Here is a 12,483-nt window from a genome sequence, read left to right as displayed (position 1 = left end):
TCCCTACTAGTATATCTCCTTTTACTAGCACAATATGGCTCTTCAGTTCTTGAATCAGGCCGAACATAACTTAAACAACAAATAACCAATGAATCAGCCATAAACAATCTAAATGTTATGTATCCATGCAGTTTAGCTCTTGCTGCCCAACTGAATCGGAAACATGTATTGAAGAATCATGTCTCGACTTTCCCCAAATAGTTTTTAGTTTCTATGGGGTCTTATCCATCTTACACAAATATTCTGCATAGCCTGCTCACATACATAAGGAAATCAATTTTAGAATCTACAGTTCTTGATTCTGATTTATCTACCAAGTTAGCCTCGTCTATGGAGAAGCAAGCAGAGATCCTGATTCTCAGCTCGAGCCAGAAGATGCAAATGGATGGTTCAGCAGCTCAGCCGCAGTTGGCCGCTCCTCCGGGTTCACTTTGAGACATTTAATTATAAAATCTCTAGCATCTAGTGATAATGTGTCAGGTATGTCCGGAAGCTCACCCCTTCCGATCCTAAACAGAGCTTGAACCTGCGCGTTTGCACAAAATCTGACATCAACTCTTATTTTACTGGGAAAAACTCATGAAGAAATAAACAATAACCTTAAATATGAAAAAGTCTAATACAACACAGACACAGTAATGAGACTGAATAGTGCTTTGTCATGATTTTTCACCAAAAGCATTTCCTTACTTTATATAAAGAAAGTTTGAAAAACTTGACGACTTACAGGGTTTTCTAGATCGGCGTAGGGGATCTGACGAGTCAGCATTTCTAGCACTGTGCACCCAAGGCTCCATATATCAGCTGAACTTTCATACCCGTCAGTACGCTTCAGGTTAATAACCTATACAAATTGTTATGTTCCATTTAGAATCAATCGTACAAGTTCTCATTATGTACTGTGAAAGTGAACTGAATCCACATATATGTTAAAGTATGGGCAAAATAAGTATGGGCATCAGTCCCAAAAAAAAGTCTGAGCAACCAATGTCACACATCAGTAACAATTACGTTGAAGTTTAACATGTCTGTCGATCATTGTAATCATATAAATAATAGAAAGGAAAAGTGAGATAATCTCCTAAAACAGTACCTCTGGAGCCAGCCAGAATGGAGTCCCTTTGCAGGACTTGATGTTGTTCAATTGTGACACCTAAATAACAAAATGACAATTATCAAGAAAGGGGTAAGCTATGAACCAAGTGGTATCATCCATCTATAAGGGAAAAAAAAAACTATAAATGGAAGGAAAAGAACCTTTGCCAATCCAAAATCTGCAAGCTTAACAGATCCACTGGCATCCACCAATACATTTGCACATTTGATGTCCCTTTGTCGGATCAGATGAAAAAGTCAGGGAAACAAGAGAGTTTGTTGAAAAAACAGAGGAGACAAGTTTCTATTAGTCTTACCGGTGGATAAAACCTTCTCCACGGAGATATTTCAAGCCATCAAGGATTTGTCTTGTGTACGTGGACACTAGAGAGTTCGGGAGCTGGTATCTTTGGTAAACTTTTAGAAGAGAACCTTGGGTTACAAGCTCAAGAAAGATGTACAAATTCGACCCATCCTGCAAACACCAAAAAGGCCTCTTATTCATTGAGCAAAGAAAATGCCTAGGCAGCTGCATGCAAGTGTGTACAGTGACGTCATAACGGGATCATACCTTGGCTGTGCCACGATATCTCACGATATTCTGATGCTGAAGCTGACTTAGTAATGAAATCTTCTATAAAAATGAAATAAGGCAAAAGCAAGGAGGATAAGCATAGCAGCCAACATTTAACAGATCAATGAGAATATGCTACAGTCGTATAAGCTTATATATATCATCACCCTTTCGAGTTCTTGTATGCACTCTTGTGCCTGACTTCCATATTCAAGTAGTGAAACTTCCTTGACAGCAAAGAAGCCTCCATCACTTCCATACAAAAAAAGTATCTCCATCATCAAAATGCAAAAAAAAAAACATGACCGGATCTAGGCCAAGTCTAATGAAATATTGGTCCTCACCCCAAAATTTTTGAAAATTTTATAGGACAATTCTCCTAAATAGACTATTTTCAAGTTTTGATTACAAAAATAGACCACAAAGAAGAAAATAAACAAAATATTACATTTAATAGGTAAAAGGACCCTAATACCCTAGATATAAAAAAAATAAAAAAAATATTTTTTTTATAGTTTTAGATTATATGTTTTCAAATTCGAACTTTTTTATAAAAAAAAAATTCGAATTTTTTTTTCAAATTTTCTTTTTGTAATTCGAAAATACTTTTTGAAACTATTTTAAAAAATTTTATTTTCAAATTTTTAATATTTATTTTTTATTTTATAAAATTTTAAATCTCAATCCCAAACCTCCATCCCTTAACTCTAAACCCTAAGGTTTGGATTAGTTAACCCTATGGTGGATTAGTTAACCCTATGGGTATAAGTGTATATTTACCTCTTTAATAAAACATTTTGGTCATTTTGACCCTTATAGTCTATATTTCCCAATTTTATAAGCACCTAAACTATGAATTTTTTTTCTTTATAATTTTTTAAGAAAATATATATTTATAGAGACTAGCGACGGAGGAGGAGGTCAAAGAGGCTTTGTTTATGATGCATCCAGAGAAGGCGTCAGGACCGGATGGCATGACTGCTCTTTTTTTCCAACACTCCTGGCATATTATTAAGAATGATTTGGTAGAGATGGTGAATAATTTTTTTGGCTTCGGGAGAAATGGATGCAAGATTAAATATTACTAATATCTGTATGATTCCAAAAACAGAAAGACCTACAAGGATGACGGAATTGAGGCCAATCATTCTTTGTAATGTAGGTTATAAGATTATTTCCAAGGTTTTGTGTCAGCGATTGAGAATCTATCTTCCCTCACTCATATCTGAAACTCAATCGGTATTCGTAGCAGGAAAGTTGATTTCTAATAATATTCTTATCTCCCAGGAAATGTTCCACGGATTGCGAACAAATAAAGCATGTCAGGGAAAGTATATGGCTATTAAAACGGATATGAGCAAAGCATATGATAGAGTGGAATGGGACTTTATCAAGGCCCTACTACAGAAAATGGGTTTTGACATCCATTGGATTAAATTGATGATGGAATGTATATCGTCGGTTCAATATCGGGTTCTTATAAATGGTCAACCATTTGGCCTCATTATTCCACATAGGGGCTTACGTCAAGGGGATCATTTATCGCCTTATTTATTTATTCTTTGCACTGAGGCCTTAATTGCAAATATAAAAAGGACAGAGAGGGGGCAACAACTAACGGGAATGAAGGTTGCTAGAGCTTGTCCATCGATATCTCATTTTCTTTTTGCGGATGATAGCCTCTTTTTTTGTAAAGCTCAAAAAGAAGAGTGTCAAACCATTCTTAGGATTTTAAAGGAATATGAGGCAGTTTCAGGGCAGCTAATAAATTTTGAAAAGTCCTCAATTCAATTTGGACATAAGATTGAAGAATCTGTAAGACAGGAATTAAGGAATATTTTGGCATCCAGAATCTTGGAGGAATGAGATCTTACCTTGGTTTACCAGAAAATATGGGGGGTTCAGAGATCCAAGTTTTTAGCTTTGTTCAGGAACAATTAAATAATAGAGTCAATGGGTGGACTTTCAAGTTTTTCACAAAAGGAGGAAAGGAAGTGATCATTAAATCAGTGATCACGGCATTACCAAATCATACGATGTCGTGCTATCGTTTACCTAAGGCAACCGTGAAAAAACTGACGAGCGTGGTATCACAGTTCTGGTGGAGTTCAGGTGGAAGTACAAGAGGCATGCACTGGAAATCATGGGACAAAGTATGTATGGATAAAGATGAAGGAGGTTTGGGGTTTAAGGACATCACTGATTTCAACACAGCGATGCTTGGTAAACAGTTATGGCGCCTAATAAAGAAGCCAAACACATTATTCTCTCGAGTTTTCAAAGGTCGGTATTACAGGAATGCTTCACCTGTGGAACCGATTCGATCATATTCTCCGTCATATGGCTGGCGGAGTATCATCTTTGCTAGATCTCTGGTAAGCAAAAGAGTAATCAAAAGGTTGAGATCAGGTTCTTCCATATCTGTATGGAGTGATCTATGGCTCCCAACCACTCGCCCGAGACCAGTAAATAAAAATCAACACAATTTATATCCAGACCTTACAGTGGAGTCTCTCATTGACTCTACCTCACGTACTTGGAATTCACAGGCAATTCGTTTTTTGGTGGATCCACAAGATGCAAAACTTATAGAAAGCATACCACTGAGCAGAACTCAGAGGGAAGATATAGATGGATGGCACTTCACAAAAAATGGGAAATATACGGTCAAATCAGGATATCAGGTAGAACAGATTTATCCAGAAAGGGAGAGACCACCACTACTGATTGGCCCACAGTGAATGTCTAGAAGGCTTTCTGTTGAAAATACGGTGCCCGCCAAAGTTAAAACATTTTCTATGGCAATTGGTGACAGAATGTATAGCAGTGATGAAGAATTTACAAGCAAGGGGATTCAAGGGGATCTTTGTTGTGCAACATGTGGAGCCCAAGAGGAATCAATAAACCATGTGTTTTTTGAATGTCCTTCATCACTCCAGGTTTGGTCTCTTTCGAAGATACCATCAAATCCAGATATTTTTCCAACAAGGGCTCTCTTCACAAACATGAATCATCTATTCTGGAGAGCGACTCCGCAGCTGGAAGATCATCAGTTTGCATGGATACTATGGTACATCTGGAAAGGTAGGAATAATAAAGTCTTCAGTAATTTGTATATGGATCTCAGGGATACGCTTAAATTAGCAGAAACAGAATCAACACTGTGGGCTGCGGCACAAATATTGAATGAACAGAGGACAACACCACAAATAGTGTATACGATTTTGCCGTCAATTCCAGGAAGATGGTGTTTCACAGATGGCTCATGGAAAGAGGGCGATATTTTTTCACGACAAGGTTGGTTCAGCACCTTAGAAGGATTTGAAGGATTGTTGGGGGCGAGGAATGCTAGGGCTAGTATCTCTCCTCTTCATGCGGAGATGGAAGCGCTTCTCTGGACAATGGAATGTATGAGGAATTTACGTCAGTTTCAGGTTACGTTTGCAACGAATTGTTCTCAATTGGTGAAGATGGTTTCAGAACCAGATGAATGACCAGCTTTTGCAAATTATTTGGATGATGTCAAGACCCTAAAAGAGAGCTTCATCCGATCAGCGATTATCTATGTACCAAGGACGCAAAATTCAACGGCGGATAGACTAGCACGCAGTGTTAGGAAGTAACCGTCTTTTGTCATTCACATGGATGCAGATCACCCGGTTTGGTTTACAGATTAAGTATGAGTATGTAAAAGTTGATGACAAAAAAAAACTCTTAAAGAAAAAAATCGCTTAGCACTATATTCTTTCCAACCAAAAATTCAAGTTTTAATCCGTACGACTTACCCTGAAATGCCTTCATACACGGGGCCAAACGATCCTCGTCCCAGAAGTTCACACTTCAGCCAAGACGCGATGACAGATCCAGAAGAATAGACGGGTGAAGAAATATTGGATACTGTGGTAGAGGAGTCATCCATTTCTCCGGAAGAATAAATGTGCGAAGTATGGGATACTGTGCTAGAGGGGTCACCACCCTCGTTTGTATCCGCAGACTCGAGAAGCCTCCCTTCATTCAAATCCTGAACTGGATACTTGTGAATCTTCAACTTGAAAGCTTCCCAGGCGTCAACAGAAATAGCAAAATCGTAAGGATCCATTTCTCCATATTCAACTCTAAAGTTGCGGAAACTGATTCGATCTGGGAACTCTAGAGAGCGCGTCATCAGAGCACTCCAGCGAGAAGAATTCGAAACCGAGAGATCTTCAGATGACGAGCTAGAAAAAGACGCTGTGCCAGCATTGCTGTGCTTCATCACGTCACTACGCTCAGATGATTTCTTCATACGAGCTTGTAGATTTTTTGGTGGCTAAGATTCATATACACGATAATGTGAAAACTGTATGGCTAAAAGTCATGAGCTGCATTATAGTCAATGGAGACCTTATCGTACGTCCACACCTAACCCTATTTAAGATTAAGACAACGTGACATTTTGTCTATTTCAAGTTTTTTTTTTTTTTACATTGAATAATTATATTATTACAAATTATGATCTCTATATAAGTATAAACGACTCTACAACTACAATTTTAATTGTAAATGAAGAGTCATGGTGTATACGCTATTCAATGAAATCCACGTTTGATAATGTTTTTATTCTATGATGAAGATCGTTTTACAATTTTAGTTTGGGAAATTTGAGCATATAACCAAAAAAAAAATAGTTCATCAACTAACCATTTCACTTTATTTCTCTCTTTTTTTTCATCCTATCTTTTTCTTCCTACTCTCAACTAAAAATTAACCATTTTAGTTTTGATTTGGTACAGTTAAAACAAAAAATTGAAAAGTCAATTTTTTTAATATTAATAATTTTTAATTTTTTTATAAGAACCATTTTTTTCAAAAAGCTCTATAAGCAGCTTCAAATTCTAAAAAAATATTATTGTTATCAAAGTTATAAATTTTATATATACAGAAAAAATTATTAGCAAAAGTATTTAAATGTGAAAACGTTAAATTAAAATTGTTCCGTGAAATTATATGTTCTAAGAGCATCTCCAAAAAGACACTCTATTATGAAATTTCAAAAGCTCTATATTTGAATTTTAAAAGTGTTATTCTCCAAAAGTAAAACTTCAAACTTAACTTCAAAACTATTTGTATTTTATCTTATGGTCATTATATTTGTCATAATTATTTTAAACTAGATTTTGACCCGCGCTTTAAAAGCGCGGGATTTGTTCTTTATCAAAATCATATTCGAAAATATTATTTTGATAAATTGAAAATAAAAATCTGGTTTGATAACTGAAATGTAAATTGTTTGTTCGTTTTGTTAGAATTTTGTTAAGATAGTTATTCAAATATGGTTAGTATAAAAGTAAAACTCGTAAACCAATAGCAAAACAGCTTTTGTTTAAGGTTTTAGGTGAAAAAAAAAATATTGAAACTACATATATTGTTCGTTTCAAAAAAATAAAAAATAAATGAAACTACATATATTGTTATTTTAAAATCTTATTCTAAGTAGTTGTCTAAAATATTATAAAATTTATAACTATCTATTATCTATCAATAGAGGGTTTGGAGATATGTTTTAGGGTTTATATTTTATGTTGAGTTATGATTTTAGGGTTTATAGTTTATATTTGAATATAATAATGATTCTTCATATTATAGTATATTTGTTACAATATACTAACAATTATTCTTATTTTAAAACCCTATATTGAAAAGCACTGCTTAAAATAACTTGTTAGGTAAGGAAAAATATTTTCTTAATATTTCTATATTTTAAAATGATCGAAGATAAGTTAGTATAGAGTCCTTCATATTGCAGTATATTTTAACATATATGAAGGTTGATCAGCTTTGTTTGTTTGGCCATAACGTGAAGCATTTTATAAACCATACGATGGATGTCCATAACCGGCCCGATCTATAACCGGCCCGGTCTATAACCGGCCTAGTCTATAACCGGCCCAATATCAAGAGAGAGAGAGACAGTCAAACCCTAGAGAGAGAGAGAGAGACGGCCGCATGAAGAGGAGAGAGAGGCGGCTTAGGCTTTAAAGAAAAGGAAACCCTATTTCTCTTTCCTTGTATTTGTACACTTTCCATATTTATGTCTTTCCTTTTATCTCTTTGTATGTCTCATATATAAGGGCATCTTATGATTGAGTAATAATACACACAACTTACAGATTCCTAAACCTTAAGTTCATAACACGTTATCAGCACGATAGCCTCTAACACCCTGAGCCTAAAACCAAATCGCTAAAACCCAAAAACCCTAAATGAAAAGGAATCTGCCTCGGAACTTCGAAGAGGCCGTTCTCCCAAACCGTGAGGACCCAAAAAACGATCAAGATATCAAATCGAAGTCCTGGCCGAGACGAATCAGTCAGTGCAAACCGCTTGTCGATCTGACCACCGACGCGCCCTCACGCACAGATACAGTGCGCGCCGATTTGCTTTGGAACCCTAATCCGAACCCGACGAACCCTAATCTGTTTGCGACTCCGTTCCAGCTCGTGTCCACCTGATCAGCTCCAGCCCCAAGGCGTTCCTGATCCTAGACGAACTCAGCTCCATCCTACATCAAGGACAGCTCGCGATCCGACAGCAACATCTCCTGTTCGCATCAGAGCCGCTCGCGATCCGATAGAAGCAGCTCGCGTCCCAGCCAGCTCGCGTCCCGATCGTGTCTAAGCTCGAGGTTCATTCTTGGTGGTCCGGTACAAACAACTAAACTAATGGTATTTCGAATTCTAAGAACATAAGGAATCAAATTTGGTTGATTGTAAAGAATGAAACCCTAAAATATAATCTGTAAGATGAAAGCCAAAGGATAATAGATCAATCCCTAAGCGAGTAAATCGAAGCTCTATAAGTTCGATCCCCAAACCCTAAAAATCGAGATTGATCCATTGATCAATTAAAATCAGAACCTTAAAGGTTTTGAATCCCAAATCAAATCCCTTTGATCTAAGATCAAATTTTTGAAATCCCGAAACCCTAATTCGAAAACTATTGATTAATTGATTGAGATTGAATTTGATCATCCTGAAATTGAAATTGCTTGTTAATAAAATCGAAACACTAAAACCCTAATTCTGAAAATCGATTTTGATTGTTTGAAATGAACATTTGAAGGATTGTTGGGGGCGGGGAATGTTAGGACTAGTATCTCTCCTCTTCATGCGGAGATGGAAGCGCTTCTCTGGACAATGGAATGTATGAGGAATTTACGTCAGTTTCAGGTTACGTTTGCAACGAATTGTTCTCAATTGGTGAAGATGGTTTCGGAACCAGATGAATGACCAGCTTTTGCAAATTATTTGGATGATGTCAAGACCCTAAAAGAGAGCTTCACCCGACCAGCTATTATCTATGTACTAAGAACGCAAAATTCAACGGCGGATAGACTAGCACACAGTGTTAGGAAGTAACCGTCTTTTGTCGTTCACATGGATGCAGATCACCCGGTTTGGTTTACAGATTGAGTATGAGTATGTAAAAGTTGATGACAAAAAAAAAACTCTTAAAGAAAAAACTCGCTTAGCACTATATTCTTTCCAACCAAGAATTCAAATTTTAATCCGTACGACTTACCCTGAAATGCCTTCATACACGGGGCCAAACGATCCTCGTCCCAGAAGTTCACACTTCAGCCAAGACGCGATGACAGATCCAAAAGAATAGACGGGTGAAGAAATATTGGATACTGTGGTAGAGGAGTCATCCATTTCTCCGGAAGAATAAATGTGCGAAGTATGGGATACTGTGCTAGAGGGGTCACCACCCTCGTTTGTATCCGCAGACTCGAGAAGCCTCCCTTCATTCAAATCCTGAACTGGATACTTGTGAATCTTCAACTTGAAAGCTTCCCAGGCGTCAACAGAAATAGCAAAATCGTAAGGATCCATTTCTCCATATTAACTCTAAAGTTGCGGAAACTGATTCGATCTGGGAACTCTAGAGAGTGCGTCATCAGAGCACTCCACCGAGAAGAATTCCAAACCTAGAGATCTTCAGATGACGAGCTAGAAAAAGACGCTGTGCCAGCATTGCTGTGCTTCATCACGTCACTACGCTCAGATGATTTCTTCATACGAGCTTGTAGATTTTTTGGTGGCTAAGATTCATATACACGATAATGTGAAAACTGTATGGCTAAAAGTCATGAGCTGCATTATAGTCAATGGAGACCTTATCGTACGTCCACACCTAACCCTATTTAAGATTAAGACAACGTGGCATTTTGTCTATTTCAAATTTTTTTTTTACATTAAATAATTATATTATTACAAATTATGATCTCTATATATTATAAACGACTCTACAACTACAATTTTAATTGTAAATGAAGAAACATGGTGTATACGCTATTCTATGAAATCCACGTTTGATAATGTTTTTATTCTATGATGAAGATCGTTTTACAATTTTAGTTTGGGAAATTTGAACATATAACCAAAAAAAAAATAGTTCATCAACTAACCATTTCACTCTCGTTCTCTTTTTTTTTCTTCCATTCTTTTTCTTCCAACTCTCAACTAAATAATAACCATTTTAGTTTTGATTTGGTACAGTTAAAACAAAAAATTTAAAAGTCACAAGATTGTAATTATATATTTTAAAATGACCGAAGATAAGTTAGTATAGAGTCCTTCATATTGCAGTATATTTTAACATATACTAGAGAATAACCCGTACTCCCGTGCGGGTGTTAATTTTATTTGTTTAGTAAATTGATATTTTGTTTTTTTTTATGATTAGTGTTATATTTTAAATGTACCATCATATTATTAATTATATAAGTATTCAAATATTTTTAAGTTTCTATACATAAGAATCAAACCCGAATCAAACCGGGTAATATAATTATTTTTGGTTATTTTTAGTTTGAATTCAGAATACCCGAACTGAATCGGTTAATATGGTTACTTTTGGCCTAAATATCCATACTTGTTAACAGTTTTTGGATATTTTTAGGTTTTTGTACATCAAAACTGAATCAATCCAGACTTGAGAACACCTGAATTGAAAACCTCATGAAAATTTATAATACCAAATAAAATTTAATTTCAAAACCCAAAAAAACTGATACCCGAAAGAAACAACTCGTAGCTGAAGAGGTACCCGATTGTCTGTGCATAACTGATTATGCAAACAATTTTTTTTAAACTCTTTGTTAACTATTTTGAATTCTTGTCATAAATAGAGAAATTTCATTCAAATATATTGAACTCTTATGGTTAATATATAAAATAAATCATATAGTAAATATAATTAATAAAGTAGTTAAAAGAGTGAGAAAATGAATGTAAACGATATAATAAACAATTGAAAATACGTAAGTTTTATTTTGTATTTTGTAATAAATGATGTCGATTTATTTAGAAAATATAATAAAAGAAGTGGTTAAAATTATTTAGAAATAGAGTGAAAGTCTATAAGAAATCACTTAAAATGGTATACAAACACGTAAACAATTGATATATAAAAGTTTAGAATATAAAAGTATAGAATGGAATTTTGGAGTGATATGATTTTATTTTGTAGACAATATTAAACCGATAATTAATTGGCTATGACTCACGATAAAGTTGGTTTGCGATGTGACTATAATTTCGCTGGTTTAGTTATTTTGTAAATTGAAGCTATTTAAAAACAGTGGCATAGAGTTGTAATTATAAAGGTGAATTAAGGGTTAAGTCAAACTTGTACTTCAGTTTTAATAGTTTAGAGCTTTGTTTGTTTGGCCATAACGTGACACAGTCATTAAGTAGTCATATATATATTTTTTACTTAAGGTAAATATATAGATCCTACGATTTTGGTAAGTAACAATATTTTTTTTTTTGATTAAAATTTAAACGTAGTGGCACAAGATTGTAATTATTGAGGAAAACTAAGAGGTATTTCAAACTTGTACTTCTGTTTTAATAGTTTAGATTCATAAAAGTTTCGTAAATAACTAAGCACATATATAAAAATATTATAACAGTATGAACTTATAAAATTTTATATTAAAATACAAATTTTAAATAGAAATAACATAATTAATATTAAACTTCAAGAAAATACTATATTATTCTATAAAACTATTTTCGTAATGCATATGTGATCAACTAATGTATTTCGAAGTAAGAAGTGACTCTCTTTATTTTTAATTTGTAGATCACAAACTAACAATTGTTGAAATCAGGTGATCTTAAACTTGTAAATACATTAAATCTAAACAAGAAAATAAATATTGTTAAAAGACTTAACTTCTATCAATGATATTAAAACTCAGTGTCGATCTGAATAAAAAATTAAGAATCTTATAAACTCTTAAAAGAAAAAACTCGCTTAGCACTATATTCTTTCCAACCAAGAATTCAAGTTTTAATCCGTACGACTTACCCTGAAATGCCTTCATACACGGGGCCAAACGATCCTCGTCCCAGAAGATCACCCTTCAGCCAAGACGTGATGACAGATCCAGAAGAATAGACGGGTGAAGAAATATTGGATACTGTGGTAGAGGAGTCATCCATTTCTCCATCTTCACCTCTAAAGTTGTGGGAACCGGTTCGATCTGGGAACTCTAGAGAGCGCTTCATCAGAGCACTCCTGAGAGAAGAAAGTTGAAACCGAAAAATCTTCAGATGACGAGCTAGAAAAATCTGTATTATAAGAGACACGATAATGTGAAAAGTACTGTATGGCTAAAAGTCATGAGCTGCATTTTAGTCAATGGGAAACCTTATAGCACGACACACAATATAAGATTAAGAGAACGTGTCGTTTTAATTTTTACTTTTCATTGAGGAGTTATGGTGTATGTACCGTGAAATCCACGCTTGACAATGCTCTAT

At 35.0% G+C, this 12,483-nt stretch overlaps 1 protein-coding gene across 8 annotated transcripts; it reads right to left on the bottom strand.

The window, feature by feature from the left end:
• Window positions 1-66: 66 nt before the first annotated feature.
• Window positions 67-12,344, bottom strand: LOC106367654 (mitogen-activated protein kinase kinase kinase 1). 8 transcript variants are annotated; one of them, XM_048760498.1, is made up of 9 exons: window positions 12,029-12,344; window positions 5,455-9,850; window positions 1,837-1,921; window positions 1,667-1,729; window positions 1,413-1,570; window positions 1,258-1,330; window positions 1,094-1,153; window positions 728-844; window positions 67-526 (listed from the first exon to the last, which is right to left on the bottom strand). In XM_048760498.1, the coding sequence occupies exons 2-9, from the start codon at window positions 5,952-5,954 to the stop codon at window positions 359-361; spliced, it is 1,224 nt and encodes a 407-aa protein (XP_048616455.1). In that variant the 5' UTR covers window positions 5,955-9,850; window positions 12,029-12,344; the 3' UTR covers window positions 67-358. The 8 variants fall into 8 exon arrangements, with proteins under 8 accessions (XP_048616455.1, XP_048616457.1, XP_048616456.1 ...); XM_048760500.1 differs by having other exon boundaries at window positions 5,455-9,752; XM_048760499.1 differs by lacking the exon at window positions 12,029-12,344 and having other exon boundaries at window positions 5,455-6,076; window positions 9,230-12,006.
• Between the last annotated feature and the right edge of the window lie 139 nt (window positions 12,345-12,483).

The sequence above is a fragment of the Brassica napus genome, chromosome C6 (assembly GCF_020379485.1).
Source record: "Brassica napus cultivar Da-Ae chromosome C6, Da-Ae, whole genome shotgun sequence".
Taxonomy (NCBI): Eukaryota; Viridiplantae; Streptophyta; class Magnoliopsida; order Brassicales; family Brassicaceae; genus Brassica; species Brassica napus.
This window is presented reverse-complemented; position numbering and strand designations above follow the sequence as displayed.

What these genes read in the sequence shown, in the direction of transcription:
- LOC106367654 (XM_048760498.1), bottom strand. Translation starts at nt 5,954, where the DNA reads ATGAAGAAATCATCTGAGCGTAGTGACGTGATGAAGCACAGCAATGCT. An exon ending in GCATACAAGAACTCGAAAGG is followed by an intron (nt 1,730 to 1,836) that starts GTGATGATATAT and finishes TCATTTTTATAG; the next exon opens with AAGATTTCATTACTAAGTCA. An exon ending in GATATCGTGGCACAGCCAAG is followed by an intron (nt 1,571 to 1,666) that starts GTATGATCCCGT and finishes TGGTGTTTGCAG; the next exon opens with GATGGGTCGAATTTGTACAT.